We start from the raw sequence: 19241 nt of genomic DNA on the forward strand, positions 1-19241 counted from the left end.
ACCACCAATATAATCATGCGAAAATGGTAATTGAACGTACGTTCAAGAGTTCGCTTTTGAACCATGCGACTGCATCGTAACGTGTGCGTTTAGATGGTTAAGAGTGCCATAAGGCCTTCTCACAATCCATTCCAGCCGCAACTTGTACATGCGCTCGATTTCTTCGTATCGCCCGGCGTGGCCTCTTGTGCTGTTGCGCACCTGGAATAGGAACGAAAAGAGTAGACAGTGGAAAAGCGGATGTCCGCCCTGCAACTTTTGTTAGTTTCGCTCACTATGTGCTGGAGAGAGGAACCAAAAAGAAAACGCGTCAAAACGTGGCGCGTGCTGAGAAGGACGCGCGCGCGACAAATAGGAATTCGCAGCAATGCGATCTTTTGAATGAACTTACTGTTGGTGGTCGCTGTACGGGAGAGACCATGGCAGGCGCAGGAGGACCAGAGGATGCAGGATGACCGTAGTGCATTCCCGGTTGAGGGTACTGACCTGCCCATTCAGGTCGCGACGGGTAGATCGGGGTCTGAGGATGCCCAGGGTAATGCTGCATGTCGTGGTGAGGTGTGTAGGGCGAGTATTGCTGCTGGTGCGAGTAGGTTGGGCTCGTCGCGGCGGCGATTGATGGATCTATAGGAACATCCGAGTCAGACTTGTGTTGCTGTTGTTGATGATGGTCATTTGCTTGACCATCTGAGAGAGGCATTGACGGACTCTGTTGTTGCGCCATACCGCCGGGTGCTTGACCTTGAGCGCCTGGTTGGTATGAACGTTGAATGTAGTCCGGGAATGAGCCTGATCGAGCCGACGAAGGATTCAAGCTGTAGTCGGAGGTGGGCGTGAGGTTCGAAGCTCGAGGGTCTTGTCCTTGAGAGGGGTATTGCGCAGCAGATGCTTGATCTACAGAGACACCCTCAGAAGCTGGTTCAGGAAAGGTGGGATAGGGCGAGCTCAAACCTGACTGCGGGTATTCTTGTTGTCTTGCGTCCATAGACTGTGTACACGAAAGAAGGCTGGGATGCACCTAAGCTAAAGCTGGGCTGAATCTCGCGTGTCCAAGAGGAGGGATGGCGGTAGTGATATGACGGATCGTAGATCGTCTGCGGACGTTTTACCGCGGGTCAATGACAGAGGCGTCACTAGTTCCAAGTCCAGAGAAAAGTGAACAGAGCAACAGGGACCGAGCGCAGCCAGGAAGTCGGGAAGAGGATGGGTGGATGATAGCGTGGAACTTAAAAGCGGGTGATTTACAGACGGTGTATTTTCCAGTGCGCCCAGGTGGACGACCTGTTCGGCAGATTTAGACTGGAAGCACACGGAAGGCTTGCGCTCGAGGCCACCAGAGCAGGGGAAAGAAGCTAGTGCACAAGCTCTCGACTCGCGGACCAGCTGGCGCAACGCAGAGAGAGGTGCAACGCACAGGTTACACGAGGACTGTTAGCGGTCGATGATGCGGGTCTGCTTGGGGCGAGGTGTGAATTTGGAAGAAATGCTAGTGAAAGCCGGGTTAAGTCGACTTTAGTACAGGTGGCGCACAGCCTGCTTTGCCAATCGCGATGCCGTTCTCGGGCGTGCCGCTTTACCCAGGGGATCTTAGTCCAAATGTGAGGTAATCGAGGCAGAGGCGGAACTGGGTCAAGGATGTGAGAATGAGGTATGCCGCGGAGTTGACGATTGGTTGAGTGCCGGATCCGAAGGTGGCTAGCGCCGTGGAGAGTTGGGGTGGATTATGGGTGGGAACCGTCGGTCTGTCAAAGGGTGCGGAAATCAGAGCGCGATGTCTGGTAGGCTAGCAGAGGTCGGTTGGGACGAGCTTGTTCGCCGATGGGTGCGAATGGGCCTGCAGATGGGCCACAGAAGCGGTCTTGGTGGACGGGAAAGAAGTGGCCGGTGCGCTTGGGGCAGCAGAGAATTCGGGCCTTTGATGACGAAGGGGGGATAGTTTCACGAGCGCTGCGAATCTCCCTGCACTCTTTCACTTGCGCCGAGCGTGCCGAGCGATCGCCTTCTCGTCTGGCCGGAATCCCGTGAAATAGGCGTCCGTCAATAGTGGGAGCAGAGGAATGCTGGGATGCAGGCTCAATTGCGCTGCGCCCGGGGCGTAGAGATGAGGGCGGTGGGCGATCTGGAGCCTCTTTGCTCTCTGCGCGCAGTTGACTCGCGCGGCCGCACGGGTTTGAAGTCTTCGCAAAACCGCGTGCAAGTGCGGCGGAGAGACTTTTCTGACGCGCCGGGCAGGCGACCGTCGTGAACTGGCGGCGGGTTGCACGTGTAGCACAGCGGGCGCGCGATCTGGCGTACCTGAGCAAGCGGGCGCTGAGATGGAGGCGGGCAGCGTTAGGGCAGGCACCAGACGCGTTTGACAGTAGTGGTTGTGGTGGTGAGCAGCGCAAGATTCGCGATGTAGGCTAGGGAAGAATTGGGAAGGCGTCAAGGCGGGCGAGGTACAGTCGACAGAACCCGCTTACCTAATGCTGGCGACTGGCGACTGGCGACGAGGCATCAGTGCGCCGGGGCTCACCTGCCGCTGGGGGCCCCGGGCGCCCGTTTGCGTGAGCAGGGGACGACATGGCCGACACTGACAGGGCGCTCGCAGATGCTGATGCGGATGCGCCTGCACGTCGTCGTCGCGCCCTCGCTCGACGTCAAGAAAAGCGTGCGGCCATGTCTTGAGGCTGAAGTTAGGCCCACGCTAGGGCGCATGGTACGCAAAGCCTAGCACCAAATGCTCGCCTGGCGAGACTAGACATACACAACACCACCACGCCTGCTCCAGGTGCAACAACAGCAACATCGTCGCCCCCGACCGCGCGCTCCCCAGCGACAGCGCGGTCACAATGGCGGTGACCTCAGTCGCCTCGCCATGCGGGCGGCCTGCAGACATGCCCGGCAAATGCGGCCACCGAAACAGCTGCTGGCCGTATTGGACGGCACAGACGTCCTGAGCGGCAAATACGCCCAATGCGTCCACCAGAAGCAACGCAGGTGGGACGGAAGAAAACGCGGCATCATCTTGCCGCTGCTGATGGTCCCATGAGCCATGGCTGCTGCTGAACAGGCCGTCGTTCAGCATCTGTCACTGCATCCATTATTCCCACCGCCAGGGATTGGCACTGGAGAGATACCGCTGTCTCGTTGCAATTCGCCCAAGTCTGTCCGCTGAGAGAAGCTGGACGTTGCCCATGCTGCTCCGCGACTCGTCGCGAGACCAGCTGCCAGTGCGGGACCGTCATGGCCAGGACGCCCAATTGGGGGAACCATTTCGCCGTGTTTCCCAGCACGCTGCACACCCAACACAAGGGTCCATGTTTTCAAAGCCGTGCAAGCATCCCGTTGCTAGGTAATCGCGACATGATTATTGTTTGTTTCAGCCTCGCACAGCTCTCCTGTCCAAGTATGCTTCTCCTGGATATTACACTTTTCCCGCCACCATCGCGGAGCCGATTATAGGTCAGCAGACCGTTAATCCTGCATCCATGCATGCAGGTGCAACACACCGCGACACGGATAAACATCGTCAGACTGACCACGCACACGAAGCATCGAGGGCGGTTAGCACCGTGTTCTCGCTGCTGTCAGTTGTTGCATAGTGGGGCTCCTCGTGTCTCTTCTGCCCTGCTGCATGCTGCGATACGCGGCCACATCAGCAAGGATGATTCACTCTTCGTTTTATGCTTCTGCCAGGTGTGATCCGCTTCCATGGTCATTGCGCAACGCGCAACCCATCAGCCGGCATCGCCTCCGACCACAGCTAACCAATTTCCTTGTGCTTATGGTAAGATGTGGGATACTTACGCCATCATGGGCTGTCGAATAATGCCTGCGGCTTGATGATGCGGCTTGAATCATTCATGCCTCGCAATTTCCAGACTGGCCAGAAGCCCGTGGAGGATCCGCTTGCCCGCATCCGACAAGCACTAGTTCCAGCCACTCTAGCACCCAGGACTGCCCTGAGATCTCCAGCTTTACATGCGTCATAGACTCGCCTCCCGAAAGAGGAAGGTCATTCGTTCAAACTGGAATCGGTTCCTTCTACAGTTTCTGCCCCCGTCTGTTATGTCTTCCTGGAACATGATACCTGTATGATCTTGCCCTTGCGATTACAGACCTTGGTCCGCGCAGAATTAAGAATAGGCGGCAGAGTCCAAAATGATCGGACCCAGGATCTTTGCGCGGAGATGCCGCTAAATTCGAACAGATGCACCGTCGAACGGGAGCGGGAGCCAACAAGTTCGCAATTCGAGCAACATCGCTTGGAGTGAACCATTGTACTATGTAGCTCGGATTATGCGAAGGGCTCCATGGAGTGTGCTTCATAACAGAGTGCGGCTCGGAGATGGTTCATGTTGCTCCACGCATACTTCCCGGACGTGTGCGAATAGACATCTGGCCGAAAAACTTGCTCGGACGAAAATCTCTGTCCATTGGGCAATCCAACACAGTCCGCTTGTCAATACGCTCGCAGACAGTCGATCGAAATGCTCCAGTACTTGGGTAACGGTACATTGCTGGTCGCTGGTCGCGCTGGAAAGCATAATCACAATTGACCTTCGAAGGCATCCGGCCAAGACCCGCGGCACACACCGTACCTTTGAGTACAGACTTAGATCTAGGAACGCATTGCTATCATGACTTTGAGGCCTACAGGTCACACTGACATGAGCAACGACCCCTGGCCTAGCACCAGGCCGGTCTATGTGGCTTGCCTAACTTCTCGGCCTCTTCAAATCAAACGACTCACGTGGCGAAGGCGCACAGACTCACAAAATTGTATCCCATCTGTTTTTATCTGAACACCAGACCCTGGCACACTTTCCGGAGTGTCGGATCACGTAGCTCCGTATCGTATACGTAACTTTTACGATCACTCTACCACCCACAATTGTCAATTTTGCGAGTGCCAATCCTATTATCTAAGTTTTGAGTCGCTTGCATCTGCTTCCAACCTAGTTTCAGGTTTCAGATCACAATTTGGATATGATTCTCTGGGCTCTTCCGCGCAATACTGCTGCCTTCGAGGCCGCGGCATTTTGCGCACGACTGACGGCCCACCTTCCGTTTTCATACGCTGACCGCCTGTGGAAAGCAGATTTCTAGCCACATCGACCAGGATCATGCATAAGAACCCTGGTCAGAGTGCCAAGTGTGCATACTGCGCATTGCATTCCATCCTCCACTCGAAGCCCACTAATAAACCTTGAGGATGTATTGAAGATCAAAGGCGTTGCGCGATTGGTTGGCGCGCGTTTCCGTCGTCAACACAGCCTTCCACCCGAATCATTTCGGACACGGAAACGATGGTGATCACTTGCTCAGAGCAGAGACGTTGCAAGGCGGAGTCACTTCAAACCGGCCAGCGTTGCTGCACATCATAATTTTGGCATGTGTAGCTTGTGCTAGTCACGTCAGGGGTGAACTTCGGGTCACGCCTCTGGATCTGCAGAATCCTCGTAACGCCTACGCGCCTACTCCCTTCCTTAGCCGTCCAATGTTTATCTTCATCGTGGGCACTACAGACTCATGAGACAAAGCGAGAAGGCCGCTTGCGATCTCTGCCGTGGCCACGCTTAGCATGTAACTTCCCCACGCTCAGGGCTGAGATCTTGCTGCCCAGGCAAGAACACTCGAGATTCCCGAAGCCCTCTGCACTCCTCCACAAGGATCCGTAGCATACCTGTCTTGCCCAATTGCATTTTCGTTTCTTTCAAAATCCTCTCATACACTCCACAGTGCGACCCGTCATAATTTACTTCCCATGACGATATTGAACGAGGAAATATCTTTGATCACACGAGATCTGACAAATAACGCCCAGACGAAGGCTGCATGCGAGGCTGGATCTCCTAGAGTGACCGAAGAATGCCCGGACCCGAGTGCAGAGATCATTCCCTGCGACCTTGCTCAATTGGAGTTCGCGTGAACGTCGGGGCAAAACTCATGGTTCACGCTTGCATTCCCCAGCATCATTCCCCACCGGCAACTTTGCCTCGCGCTTCCGTTTATTCTTGCCCTGAGATCGCGCTTTGAAAATGAACATCAGCGGAAATGAGCCTGCTACGCGTGCACAACCTTACATCCAACTACTCCGTAATTTGCTTACAGCCATGTGCATCTTTGAGTCATTCCCGCTCTCAAAGGTTTGCTGAATCATTCAATATTACGTGACCGTCAGGTCACTGAAATGCGAAACCCCACTTACCAACAGAGATCGAATACGGCACACTCTAAGGCACACGGCATGTTAACCGCTAGCCATCGGTTTGTCCCAGCTCCTGGCCCCTGGGACTGGCTGACCTTCTTTCGTCGTCAATCAATAAAGCTTCTTCAAAACAGTTGTCCATGATTAGGAACATGAAACCGGACTCAGCCAGAACTACCAACATCGTCAGCTGTAGCGCAAACTTAAAATTCGCGATGGGTGGCGCTTGGGGCAACTCATCGGCATCATGCCTAATTCCGTACAGCACATCCAATAGCCACAAGGAGCAAATATCCGAGACATTGATTCCCATCGTACACATCATCAAGCGGTTACGAATGCGAGTGTGGACAGCATTATTCGTGTCTGCAATATTTCGTCACGCCCATCCAGCAGGGTTTACAGTCCAGATCACGTTCTTGGTCCATGATCGATCCAGCCAACACCGAGAAAACAATTGTACGACGCCGCAGGCAGTCACTGGGCCTGGGTTCCTGCGCTATGTGACGGGTACCAATCGCTGGGACTAATTCCGCTCCGTACCACAGTTCAGTCGGCTTCTGCCGAAAAAACATTGCCGTGCTCACAGTTCAATCTCGAAATGCGAAATAGAGTCCCTTACATGCTCTGGGACATACCGTACCACAACTTTGGTTGTTGATTTCCAACAAATTCAATTCACCTGATTCTTAATGCGTCCGAGGCTGTGCAGCAGATTAGCCGACGAGCAATGATGTCGGCAAGCATGATGACGCCGGCCTCGAAGGACTGCCGGCAGACCGGAAACACCCCGTCGTTTTCGGCGAACTGCAGAACAATGCCCGGCACGGTGTTTGGTACACTACTGCGGGAATTCGGTCTAGTCCCGCGAACCCCTCGGGGTATACTCCGCCAGAGACGTTCTTGACCGTAGAAGATATCGTGGGGAACGCGCGGTCGTCGAATCACCGCACCCGGAACACTTTGATCCAACACGAGCTTCCATGCGGCAATCAAGGCAGCGAGCAAGCCACATGCCCAGCTCATGGTCTTGAGAGGAAAAGCGATATTGCACTCCTGGAAGTTACCGTCAGTGATGGACCACGGCGAATGCCCCCGTCAATCGAGACCTAGACAAAGGAGTCTCGAAGCAATGTCGGATGTTCGTCTCTCGTCACTCAAGAAATACGCACAGAAGCGCATGTGAGACTATCCTCTTTTCCAGCTTGTTCAGACCATGAATGTTCAGATTAACTACTCGCACTGTCACATTGCCAGTTCGCAATCTAGCGGTCGCAAACTAACCACGCGCCTCGGAAAGTCCGTTGCCTGACAATTGTGCTCGCGCATCAGCCCGTTCGAGCGCCAGCAGCGGCAGCTTGCTTGTCGCCGCCGTCATGTATCACCGTCGAGAGACTGGCTCACGACGGGGTGTGTTTAGCTGCGGCTCTATGTTGACATCACAGCTGGATTGCATTGTAGGAGACTGCGCGTTGGAGATGTGATTCAGAGTACCATATGAGCCTTCCCGATCAATATCATTATTTTTCAGCACCGATGCTCGTAGTGAGATCGAATGTTCCAACCTCACTTCTATACTCAATAGCAGAAAATCCGTCCGTTACTTGCTAGTCCGTTGAATCTGGACGATTTCAGGTCACCAATTCGTCTATGGCAATTGAGAGGAGGCACAGTTTTGACCTCGCTGGAGTCAAAATGGCACTCACTGACTGCCTATATCGTCACCGTGACTTACCATGCGATACAGTTGCAGGACTTTCCACTGCGCATCTCCAATCGCAAATTCAAACATCCTTATCTGGGTACCAGTGATACTCTTCCTCAGTCTCCCCCGATTTCTCCCCAGCACCTTTGGTAGAGTTGGGGACCGTTTGCGTCATTAGTTGTCTATTCTTCCTCGGTGAAGTCACAGTCCCCTTCGATCTCCGGTTGCTATCTACACTGATCCATATCTTCCCACAGTATAGCATCGGGGATCACTTTCGAGTCTAGGTATACATTAAACAACTAGAGTGAAACTCACCCAAGAAATATAGCTGCCTTGATGGTAGACCATGGGACCCAGACCTTCCAACGACCACGCAAAACTACTGCGGCGATCTCCAATCGCCGATTACTTCGTCCCTGCAGGAAACCATGTATCCGTGGACCAAACTAGTGCGCGATTATCATGACTGCAAAGTCTGGCCGCTTTCGTATCAAGCCTCGCCAACCACCATTTGAAAAGTCGCGCCCAGACTCTTTGCAATGCTTGGGTACCGTACTCCTCATCATAATGCGATTCTGGACGGATAGAAACACTGGTTCGATGACCAGCACATGCAGACGAAAGCGTAAAGAGGAGTCGATCCGACTCTGTCCGCTTCCGGATATCAGGACTCGTGGAACTGGTTCATGGGCTGTGAAAGTCCCGTTATCGGATGAGCTCTGTCAAGCTTTGCAAGGTAGATACGCAAGATGCGTTTCGCGGCCTGCCGGGGTACACGAGGGGCGGAGGATCTAGTGTCTTCTGCTGTCCAACAGGTTGAACGAGACCACATCCCACTCTTGTGTCGCTACTTTACGCAGCATACGTTATCATACAATTCAACTCGTGCAACAAGTCTATGCAGGTAACTGAGGTCTTGGTACGTGGGTATGTAGATAAAGATTGCAACTTTCTACTTAGAAAAGTAGAAAGCACAAGCAACTATACCCCAAATCTAATTCGATCTCCTAAAATCCTGTCCGTTATAGCTGTGAACAGAAGGAAGCTGCTCCTTCAGATATCCATGAACTGGGTACGTCATTGCAGTCCAGGAATATCTGAGTGAGCTCTCCACCATACTAGCCTCGGTATGCCGACTTCATCATTTGTAGTTCGATTAGAGCAAAACGTGAAGGTGAACACATTAAAGAGAGTGTATAAGCAGAAGATGTTCACTGCAAAAAGGATTTGAGCAGCCCCGAAAAAAACCATAGTGACCCAAACTTCGCTGTCCACACTCACGCTCAACAGTGTGTGGCATAGAGGGCTTTTGACTTATTTCACTCTGCTTTTCCTTGTCCCTTCGGCAATTTCTCTGACTCCCAAAAGGAGTCAGGTTGTGCACTTCTCCGTCGGGTCCTTATGCCCAACACTCGGACTCCGATGTATGCGCAGGCTATACAAATCCTACCCAGACAAACCCTTGCCAGATAATGAAATGCTACTATCATATACTTGGCATCGCTATTTCTAACCATTGTCTCCGATCACGGCAATTGCAATCTGGGACGCATGAGTTTGTATAGTGTTTCAGTGGAGCAGTCATGTCAGGCAGACCATTGTTCAGATGTCTTGCTTTGGGGAAAAATACAATTTGTCGTGCAAAAAGCAGGAAGAGCGTTCTGCATGGCATAAGCTCAGACATCGCGGCTCTCCAAAACAAGTCCGTTTGGCTCGCGACCAGGCAACTGTAGACCAGTGAGGCTACCTAAATATGCCGTTCGCGCATCATCTTTACACGTGTTGGCAAGAATCGAGGTCATCTTTACAATTTTATGATGAGATCGATCAACAAGTTGAAGAAAGTGTGTTCTATATTGGTATTATTGTAGCAGACTTTTGTGAGTGAGATGTAACGCCACCACTCCATCATGCAGAATGGCTTGAGACCAGTTGTGATCGTTAAAAGAAATGCCAGTCTAAAAAGTGAAAATGCATGCTCGCCTTACCATCCTTGTTGGTATGTCTGGCAAGCCCGTCCTCAGGGGTATCAGCGCGTTGCGCGGTGTTCCGTTGCGGTAATGAACGAATAGTATGAAATGAGACTAGACATGGATGCGTCGTTGGCACCGTTGAAAAGGACCTCATGCGTCTCGTGAGAAGTGTTGACACAATCAAACGAATTACCACCTGCTGTTGCGGATAGGATCGTTGTTACCGCCAGTCCGTCCTGAACAGAGTCAATATGACATCGATGCTAGTAGGAGGGATTGTGCCTACCACCACGGCCTCCGCCGCGACCTCCACCACGGCCACGGCCACCTCCCCAGCGACCACCTCCGCCGCCGCCGCCACCGTAGCGGGCCATCTCATGAAGGCGAGGGTCAATCTGCTGCTTGGACTCTGTAAGGATCTGGACAAGGTCGCGAGCCTGCTTGGAGTCTGCGATCATGTTAGCTGAGCTGCTTCAATTATCATGTCGGTGGGTGGATACATACTCTCAGTAGTGAAGAGGGTGATGGCGGTACCGTTGGCACCAGCGACGGGTGACCGGTACGACCAATGCGGTGAACGTAGTCTTCCGAGTTGTTCGGGTAATCATAGTTCAGCACATGGGTAATGTTACGAACGTCTTAAAAGAAAAAGGTTAGCATGAAATCAACGAGGTGATCAAAACGACGATCGGATATGATCGCGTGAAGCTGCAGTATGTTGCATAATGCTTCCGTCTCTGTGCGCTAACGACGATAGTCATGGCATTCGAGTCCAGTGGAAAGGCTGTGGTAATTCTCCTGGTCCGGAAACCCTTGATAGATACTGGGGACTTTGGGTAAGTCAAGATATCTCAGCTTGCTTCAGTAGTATACCGGAGTGATACCTGAAACAAGAAGTGGCACAGAGCGAAAGGCTTCGCTGTTCTGCCCAAGGATCCCTGGAAATCAGATGCGAGAAACACTAAAAGCCCTGGACGATGTCATGGAAGCGATAGGAGCGAGCGCACAAGACGACCTAGCAAAGCACAATGGCAGTTCACGCATAGCAATATTCGGGGGGAGGGGGGATGGGAGGGGTGAGGGGGGGTCTGCAATCATACCAATACCACGCGATGCTACATCAGTAGCAACCCATGATGGGGCTCTTGCCGGTCTTGAACTCGTTCAGGACCCAATCGCGCTCGTTTTTGTTGCTTGTCGCCGTGAATGGCTGGAGTTTGTTAGTGCATGGTCTGAGATATTCTTGCAGAGTTAACTTACACAACGCCGGCCATCCGTCTTGTCGAAGGAATCGGGTAATCTCGTCAGCAACACGTTTGGTGCCTGTGAAGACCAGGACCTTGTTAGCCTTGTCGTTCATGATCTGCTCAAGATGCTTGGCCATGCGGTCGCGCTTCTCGAACTCTGAGACGACCTCAACGATCTGCTGAATGCGGTGGTTGGCGGACAGCTCCATGGAACCAATGTTGACCTGGATCCAATCGTTTTGGTAGTCGGCAGCCAGCTGTCGGACTTCCTTGGGCCAGGTAGCCGACCACATGCAAGTCTGACGATCTGGGCGAATCTGGCCGATAATCTTGCGGATTTGAGGCTCGAAACCCATGTCAAGCATACGGTCAGCCTCGTCGAGAACAAGGTAGGTAATGCGGCGCAAGTTGGTCTTTCCAGCCTCGAGCATGTCAATGAGACGACCAGGAGTAGCGATGCAGACTTCGACACCACGAGCGAGGTCGCGGATTTGAGGACCCTTGGGGACACCACCGTAAACGCAGGTGTTTCGGATGCGCGAGGATTTTCCGAATTTGCTGATCTCTTGCTGAATCTGGACAGCCAACTCACGGGTGGGGGCGAGGATCAGGACGATGGGACCGTCGCCGGGAGCGAGAAGAGGCTGGGCGTTGATGTGGACAATAGCTGGAAGACAGTAGGTGAGGGTCTTTCCGGAACCAGTCTCAGCGACACCGACGACATCGCGACCGGACAAGGCCATGGGCCAGCCCTGAGCCTGAATGGCGGTGGGCTTATCGAAACCCTGTGCCTTGACCTCGCTCATAACGTAGCTTGGGAAACCAGCCTCGTCGAACGTCGTGACAGGCTTGGGAATGTTTGTGCCCTGGACGGTCATCTGATGCTCCTTGCGGTAGGCATCGACCTCTTCAGGTGTGCGCGCAGTGACTGCAGGGTCCTCCTTGTAGAAAGACTTCTCGAATTTGGGCATGGAGTCGAGATCTGTATCTTGTTAGCGTTGCTTTTGCAAGGTGTTGTGAATGTTGCATACCCCAAGTCTGCGTCTTCAGGCCCTGGCCGAGCGCGGACATGCGGTCGCCGCCATCGCGACCACCGCCAAATCCACCGCCTCCGCCGCCGTAGCCACCACCACCGTAGCCACCTCCTCCACCACCGGAGTATCCGCCGCCGCCTCCACCGTAGCCGCCGCCGCCGCCACTAAAGACATGTTAGCCAATGTTCATGTAGAAAAGGTGATGAGAGAAGGGACTTCTACGCTATTGCAGCAAGTACGTGACCGCCCGCTTGACCTACAACAGCAAGTGAAGCAAGCGCGGTCGCCGAACTCAATCTGCGCGCAAAAGGTGATGAGCAAAGAGAAGTAGCAGAAGGATAGGGCTTCCAAAAATCGCGACACTGGTGCCTATTCCCGTGTTTAGGGGGATATCGTCCTACCCGTACGATTTGTATTGGCTTGAGTAGTCGTAATTGTTGTACGCTCCGCTTCCTGTGTTGCTGTGTTCGTACCCGTAACCGCCGCCGCCGCCATCGCGACCGCCGCCGTATCCTCCGCCGCCGTAAGACATGATGTTCGAAGTTGCGGTAGTGACCGGTGTCAAAGAACAGAAAAAGAAGTGAAGAGAGCGGGATGTGAGATCTGCAACTGCGAGAGTGTAGAAGATGCAGAAAAGCGACTGTGGTGTGTCGCTGAATGTGCGGTAATGGAGTGCACAGAAAAGTCGAGGGTGAGTGAGTGGTAGGAGAAGGAGGGCGAGCGACAGAAAAGGTCGGTGCCTTCGCCTCGCCGGACGCGCTTGCACAAATTTCCTGGCCTTGGCACACGCTAAAGGCGCCCTGCATTTTCTGCCTGCCTTATCATCACGTGCAAGTCGCCACTGCCGCGAACATCGCAACCAACATCGTCAATAACATATAGCTCATAGCAAGCTGACCCATATCACTGATGAATTCGCATTATTCTACAGGCTCTCACTCTTCATGATGATACCCCGTGGCTTTTCAGTCCCATGTCCCAGAAGCCCCTTTCCATCTGTGACAGGTTAGCTTCGGCATGCACAAACATCACGGTCGGCAAACGGCAGGACCTACGTTTGTCGCATGGATGAATATGCGCGCTAGTTCCTCAACTCTTGCAAGTGATTGCTTGCCCGCATGCTCCTCGATCAAGTCTGAGCCTCGTACCATCGCATCCATGTACTCCTGTCCAATATACTGCTCGATCCACGCCCAGTACCTGCTGCCCTCCCTTACAGTCTTTGGGTCTTCATAAAGCCGTCTCGCAATCATGCCATAGCCGATGAGACAAGGTAGCAGAGCAACTTGCAAGGCCAGCCAGTCTTGGGATTGCCCGATGTCGAGGACGTAGCGTGTGTATGCGGTGGTTGCTGATCATACATTAGTCTGCAGTATTTGTTGTGGCATGGGCCGACTTACCTTGATCTTCCTCCTGTTCAGTGATGTCAGTCTCCTCGAGGCCATACTCTTTGCAAAAGTCAATGTGGAGCTGAATCTCCTTTTGCAACGTGACAACCTGTTGGACTGATCGATCAATGTCCTTGAGAGAGCTGGACTTGTATGCCGCAAGAGCGGTAGCCCTTGCGAATTGTACAAGGAAGAGATAATCCTGTATCATGTAGTACTTGAAGTTCTCCACTGGCAGCGTGCTATCTCCCATTCGTTGGACGAAATCATGCTGGGTGTACTGCTTCCATGGTCCTTGGATATCCTCCCTGTCTAACAGATAAGGAATGAAACGACCCCTGTGGTTGTCAGTCACCAGCAAAAATTCCGATGGAAAGGCACCTACGGCGTGAATGGCAACGTGTATGTTGAATGAAAGTGGTTGATAGGTCCACTCCCGTGACCTAAGCTTACACTCGTCTTGATGCCTGCCTCCACGTAATGGTTCGCTTGTTTCACCGCCTTGACCATACTCACACCAGCAGCTAGATTACATGCTATGGCAGCTTCTTGATTGTTAGCAGCGTTCTTTCGGATTCGAACGAGGCTTCGACTCACAAGCGAGCGAGCACCCAGTACCGTGCGTGTTGTCACTCTTTAGGTACTCACTCTCCATCAATGTAAGCCCGCTCTCCCCAACTAGTACATTCAGTACAACTTCCTTCTCGCTCTCGGCCTTGCTGACCATCTTTCCTCGGGTCAGTGGCAGATGGGCCACCTTTCAGCAGGACCCATCTCGGTCCTAGCCCCTGAATTCTGTGCGCCATGGCTATGATGTCTTCGACATTTTCTGGTTCTCTTACTTCCACGCCTGCGACACTGAGAAGAAGTTTCGCTTCCGGTAAGTTTGGAGTAAGAATTGTTGTGAGTGGTAGAAGATGATTGATGAGTGTGGATACGGCTGTCTCTGGAAGAAGCTGTGAGCCAGACGTTGACACCATGACCTACCAGTGATTAGCATAACCACATTCAAAGCTACGCCATTTGCATTGCTGACGATTTTCTGGGGTTCATACAGGATCTACCACAGTGGTAGCGACGTCGTGTCTTCGAATTGCATCGGCCACAATCTCAATTGACTCCGCAGATGCCAGCATACCTGCAAATCATCAGCGAATGCATCTTAACAGCGGCGCAACCGGTACCAGTCTTGACTACATCGACTCCAACGTCTTGACATACTGCATCAATCTGTTTCTGCAGAAATTGCGGTGGTATGTGGTGGATGTCTTGGACGCCAAGAGTATTCTGTGCTGTGAGGGCGGTCGTAGCAGTCATAGCATAGCACCCATGCGCAGCAATAACTTTCTGATCGGCTTCTAGACCCCTGTCATATACAAGTTAGTGAAGTGAGTGGGCGGGTGTCAATCCAGGATGCATGCATACGCCCCACCGGAGCTATCAGACCCGGCGATCACGAGGATGCGCTTAATTGCCATCATGGGCTGTAAGGAGTGGGCTTGGTGTAGAAGATTGTTCTGGGCTTTGGAAGTTCTGAGGTAACATTTGCGAGCCCCGCTATCCGGAACTAGGCGAGACCACGTCATTATTCATATAGTTTCGCTACGTACGACGTAGAAGTTACACTTGCAACTGCTTTTTCTTTCGCTGCGTACAGAAGAAGACGGCACGTCACCTGCTCCGCCCGGTCATGTTCCGAACCATTCCTGAGTGTACTCAAAGTGGGTACGTGTGGGTCAATATTCCAAGTATCACGCATGTTAGGCGAAAGTTATGCCGTCCTACCGTTTTGCTCAGTCGGACTCCCCTTCAAACTCAGATACATTCGGGTCTAGACAGATTTTGGTCAGTTTGCTTTCTACCACGCACATAGCAAGGTGTTGTTCTTACCTCGAAGAGCCATGTATTCCAAAGTTCCGCCAGTCTTCTGATCCAAGCATTCCCTAAGCATGTTGACACTTTCATCAGAGAGCATTGTGTCAGGGTCGGCCATATCAATCGTGACTCGGATGCCAGAGTTGCCAACATCTAATTTGTTGACGAATTCGAGTAGTCCGTCGACAGTGAACTTGGAGATGCCAGAAAGCGTGACATTCCGCAGATTAGGAAGACCGGCGACGCTGTCCAAAACGTCATCGTTAAGCTCCAATCCATTTACATAAAGGTCCTCCAGCGCTTTCAGGTTGCCAAGAATGGTAATGAGATGCTCGTCTCTCAAGACCTCCGGTAGGAGAAGCTTTAAGTCTCGTAATTCATGCAGCTGTTTCAAAGAGTCGACCAGCGTGTCGAGATCGTCCCGAAACATGCCATCGGTGTCGCCGCTGAGCGATAGGTTCTTGAGAGATGACTGTTGGTGCACCAGCGCCTGATGGAAGTTTTGATGGTCCTTCAGTGTGTAATTGTCCATCTCCACATGCGTCAACCGAATGTTAGGCTCCAAAAGAACTGGAGTAGCGAGTGCTGCGCCCGATTGCAATTTGGGGAATATAAGATGTTGGAGGTGTTGACACTTCCTCAACCAGGCGATCACCTCAAGAAAGACGTCGTTTTGAGTCGCCTCGAGGTCGACCTGTCCATGGTAGTCTTCGATCCGCAGATACTTGAGGGCAGTGCATCCTGCCAAAAGGTTCAAGAAAGGCGCTGAATCGTTCGAGATACATAGCTTAAGGTCTTCGAGCGATTCGCCGTGTTGATTCAATGCCAGGAAGGTCTCAGCACCTGCGCGGATATCACTGATGGTGTGAAGCTGCTTCAAAGAATTCGGTCGCAAGGCACCAAGGAACTTTGCGAATTTGTGGTCGCTGGTTTCAGATGACCAGGTGTAGATCATGAGCGAATTGAACTGTGGGCAATGCTCAAAGATGGAAGCATGTACAAGTTCGTCCTCGAGAGGCTTTCCGTCCCACAATTCGATAGTCTGCAATCGAGGGAGACGTGGCGTCCATCGCACTAACGCGCTTGGCAATACTGGTGATGATCAGCCATATGTAATGGAGTACGATTGGACTATGCTTACGCTCGCCACTGATGAGCTCAAGCGTGGGTGTGTGCTGTGTGACCACTATCATTAGGTAAGTATGGAATTGTTCGGTAGACAAAGCTCAATCACTACCTTCTCCAATAGCTGCCAGAACACAAAGTACGATGTCAGCTAATGCCAATATCAAGCCCGAACATCGAAACTAACCGTCAATGATGTCCGCGTTCTTGAGCCGCGTAAGCTTCTTTCCGCGGATAGATGTGAAAGTCTCAGTCTTCTCGAACTGCTTCAGAGGCCCGGAGAAGAATTGCCTAGAGCGAATTAGCTCCCGAATGGTCTACTTCACTTCGTAACTCACTTGAAGACCTTATTCCGGAATTGATCTTCGTCAAGTAGATTGCCGAGGTCGCGGAAGTCAAGGTTCTTGATGTACCGACAGTAGGGAAAAAGCGTGGCATCGAGGGCGGAGGCAATGATAGATCGCCACAATATAGACCATCGCTGGATAGTGAGTAGCTTAGTGGCTTGCGTCAGGCTATAGTAGTCATCTCCGCCACCGCGAACAGGAGCTGTATGATGTGACCTGGGCTGCATATTAGCCTTGTTCTATTATTCTGTACATAGCCGATGTGGACCGACTGGAGCATGTCACACACCGATAGAGATGGGTAAGCGCTGGCACCGCAAGAACTCGGCTCGAGCAAGCACAATTGAACAGAGTATCGAATTGATCCTGACTCGCAAGCTCCTCGCACAGAACATGCAAGATGTCGTCTGGCAGCGCCGGTAGCGCCATGCTGTGTTATCGATGTTACCTCGTTACTTCAAATTGCAATTGTTGATGGAGGGCCAACGGTACCTGGACCCTGCGCGCACCCGTGACGTCGACGCGCCAGAACGCGCTAGCGATGCCTTCTTGCCCGATTTGTCCAGTCTCACGAACAGCACATCACCATGCGATGCACGGTCGGGTCTAGCAATGGTTGTCCTCAATTTCACACTGACGCCTGAGGCGGCGTCGAAAGTCCATGACTTGCTGGCCTGTCTCAGCAAGTTCAGCGACACAGTAGCCATCGAAGCGAAACGCGAAAGAGTAGGTCAACGCCACTTCTCTTATCAAGCTTCCATCATCTCATGTTCCTTGTCTTAGTTTACCTTTACCGCATTGAACACCTCAAGATCCGCGTACTGTGCTGTCGCCTTGGACGGTAAACAGTTTTTTACCACCTACGAGTGCATACCAAGCCATGGCGGACCAGAAGGCCGGTTCACGTGTAGCATGTACACCAAGTCACTGCTGTCCGTATTCAAAGGACGACTTTACGACCCTCTTGGGCGAGACGGCGCCATTGACAGGTGCGAAGTCAGTGTTCAAGAGCGAGAGAATGAGGCGCAATGTCGGTTCATCGTGAAGATGGTGTGCAACCAGGGTGTCATCAAGACCTACAAGTTGACGTACGAAGCATGCGAGGTTATGCACGCGCTATTTGATCGCAACGTAGCCAAGAACAGGTGGAGCCTCCATTCAGGCGCAGTCAAGGAGTACATCGAGTATTTCGGTACCAAAACGGAGATGTTGGACATCTATGCAGGCGAGGACGGTCGATGCGTGTTCAAGAGCTATACCGAGAAAGTCACCAACGGCAAGGAAATCCTGAAGCACCCACTCGTCACAGCAGTCGCAGTCAACACATCAGATTTTGACGACTTCAACGTGCAGCCAGGCCTACATATCGTTGTCAGCGTCAAAGACTTCAAAGCCATCGTCGTGCACGCCGACACACTGAAAACCAGCCTCAAAGCATACTACTCGCAACCAACAAAGCCACTCCAATTTAGCTACGGATGTGACGGTCTGACGTGTGAATTCACACTCATGACTTCAGGTGATTACAACGCTGCACCACCAACACCAACACCCGCGCCCCAGGCGCCCAGTCGTCAGACTTCTCGCGCTCCTTCGACAACCACCGAGCGGGCAGACGCCCGAAGTACGCACAGCAATATGCCGCCACCCGTTGAACCCGCATCCCGTCGAGACCGATCAGCACGGCTAGGAAGACCGGCATCGCAACAAGTCGCGAGGCAGCAAGACTCAGAAAGCCTGTTTGTAAATGATGAGGACGAGGAGTGGGCACCTCTGGACTATGACAAGGAAGAGACGCTGGGCTGGGACGCAAGTGCAGACCACGATGCTTCTGCGTTCCCAACGTTCAGGGACAGTGGAAGTGTGTCGAAGACGAATAATGTGGATAACGCTGAGATATTCGAGCCAACGCAGAGGGTATCACAGCTCAAGGGCTTGGGCTTGTGGTAATTTAGATACTCAAGCTTCAGTGTTGTACTGATGGAGTGGGTAAAAAAATCTCAATAATGCAATTGTATGAATGATAAAATATGGGTTTGGCAACTAAAAGGTATCAAACCTGCCAGTAATATGGGGTGGTGTTTCCTGTTACCGTCTGCACGAGTAAGAACTCGAATGCTGAAAGCCAAGCACCATGCTGGGTTAAATAGATCCAGATCCAATAGATCTAAAGGGCGAGATCCAATAAGCCCGTGAAATTGTTGAAAGGGAAGCGCTTGCAGCCAGACTTTTCCGCAGTTGCGTGGACGCAGTTTTGTCCAGTGCAGTCTTCTGCGGGCATGCCAGCACATTTCGCCGAATTTGCTGAGCATGCGAAGAAAAACCAAGTCCATGTTGAGCCTGTTCGAGCA

The 19241-nt window shown here is 52.4% G+C and overlaps 6 protein-coding genes across 6 annotated transcripts in view; 2 read left to right on the top strand and 4 right to left on the bottom strand.

The window, feature by feature from the left end:
- Positions 1-985, bottom strand: part of SNOG_08362 (hypothetical protein) — a gene marked incomplete at its 5' end in the record, with an annotated part of 2112 nt that extends 1127 nt beyond the window's left edge. Inside the window, 2 exons of the mRNA XM_001798628.1 lie at positions 82-249; positions 392-985. Of these exons, the coding sequence (XP_001798680.1) occupies positions 82-249; positions 392-985 (762 nt within the window). The remainder of the gene's footprint in view (positions 1-81; positions 250-391) is intronic.
- Positions 986-1745: 760 nt separating this feature from the next.
- Positions 1746-3255, bottom strand: SNOG_08363 (hypothetical protein; the record flags this gene model as incomplete). The annotated part of the gene is made up of 4 exons (XM_001798629.1): positions 1746-2286; positions 2463-2662; positions 2747-3067; positions 3109-3255. 4 exons carry the CDS (start codon positions 3253-3255, stop codon positions 1746-1748), a joined length of 1209 nt encoding a protein of 402 aa, XP_001798681.1.
- Positions 3256-6794: 3539 nt separating this feature from the next.
- On the top strand, positions 6795-7306 carry SNOG_08364 (hypothetical protein; the record flags this gene model as incomplete). Its single annotated transcript, XM_001798630.1, has 2 exons — positions 6795-6832; positions 6922-7306. The coding sequence occupies 2 exons, from the start codon at positions 6795-6797 to the stop codon at positions 7304-7306; spliced, it is 423 nt and encodes a 140-aa protein (XP_001798682.1).
- Positions 7307-9736: 2430 nt separating this feature from the next.
- On the bottom strand, positions 9737-13796 carry SNOG_08367 (hypothetical protein; the record flags this gene model as incomplete). The annotated part of the gene is made up of 9 exons (XM_001798631.1): positions 9737-10110; positions 10161-10322; positions 10379-10512; positions 10975-11084; positions 11135-12103; positions 12153-12319; positions 12557-12795; positions 13211-13506; positions 13556-13796. 6 exons carry the CDS (start codon positions 13794-13796, stop codon positions 10990-10992), a joined length of 2007 nt encoding a protein of 668 aa, XP_001798683.1. The 3' UTR covers positions 9737-10110; positions 10161-10322; positions 10379-10512; positions 10975-10989.
- A 1605-nt stretch (positions 13797-15401) lies between these two features.
- Positions 15402-16611, bottom strand: SNOG_08368 (hypothetical protein; the record flags this gene model as incomplete). Its single annotated transcript, XM_001798632.1, has 2 exons — positions 15402-16460; positions 16498-16611. The coding sequence occupies 2 exons, from the start codon at positions 16609-16611 to the stop codon at positions 15402-15404; spliced, it is 1173 nt and encodes a 390-aa protein (XP_001798684.1).
- Positions 16612-17364: 753 nt separating this feature from the next.
- SNOG_08369 (hypothetical protein) lies at positions 17365-18840 on the top strand (the record flags this gene model as incomplete). Its single annotated transcript, XM_001798633.1, has 3 exons — positions 17365-17616; positions 17740-18514; positions 18581-18840. The coding sequence occupies 3 exons, from the start codon at positions 17365-17367 to the stop codon at positions 18838-18840; spliced, it is 1287 nt and encodes a 428-aa protein (XP_001798685.1).
- Positions 18841-19241: the final 401 nt, after the last annotated feature.

This window comes from Parastagonospora nodorum, assembly GCF_000146915.1.
Source record: "Parastagonospora nodorum SN15 chromosome Unknown scaffold_12, whole genome shotgun sequence".
Classification (NCBI taxonomy): domain Eukaryota; kingdom Fungi; phylum Ascomycota; class Dothideomycetes; order Pleosporales; family Phaeosphaeriaceae; genus Parastagonospora; species Parastagonospora nodorum.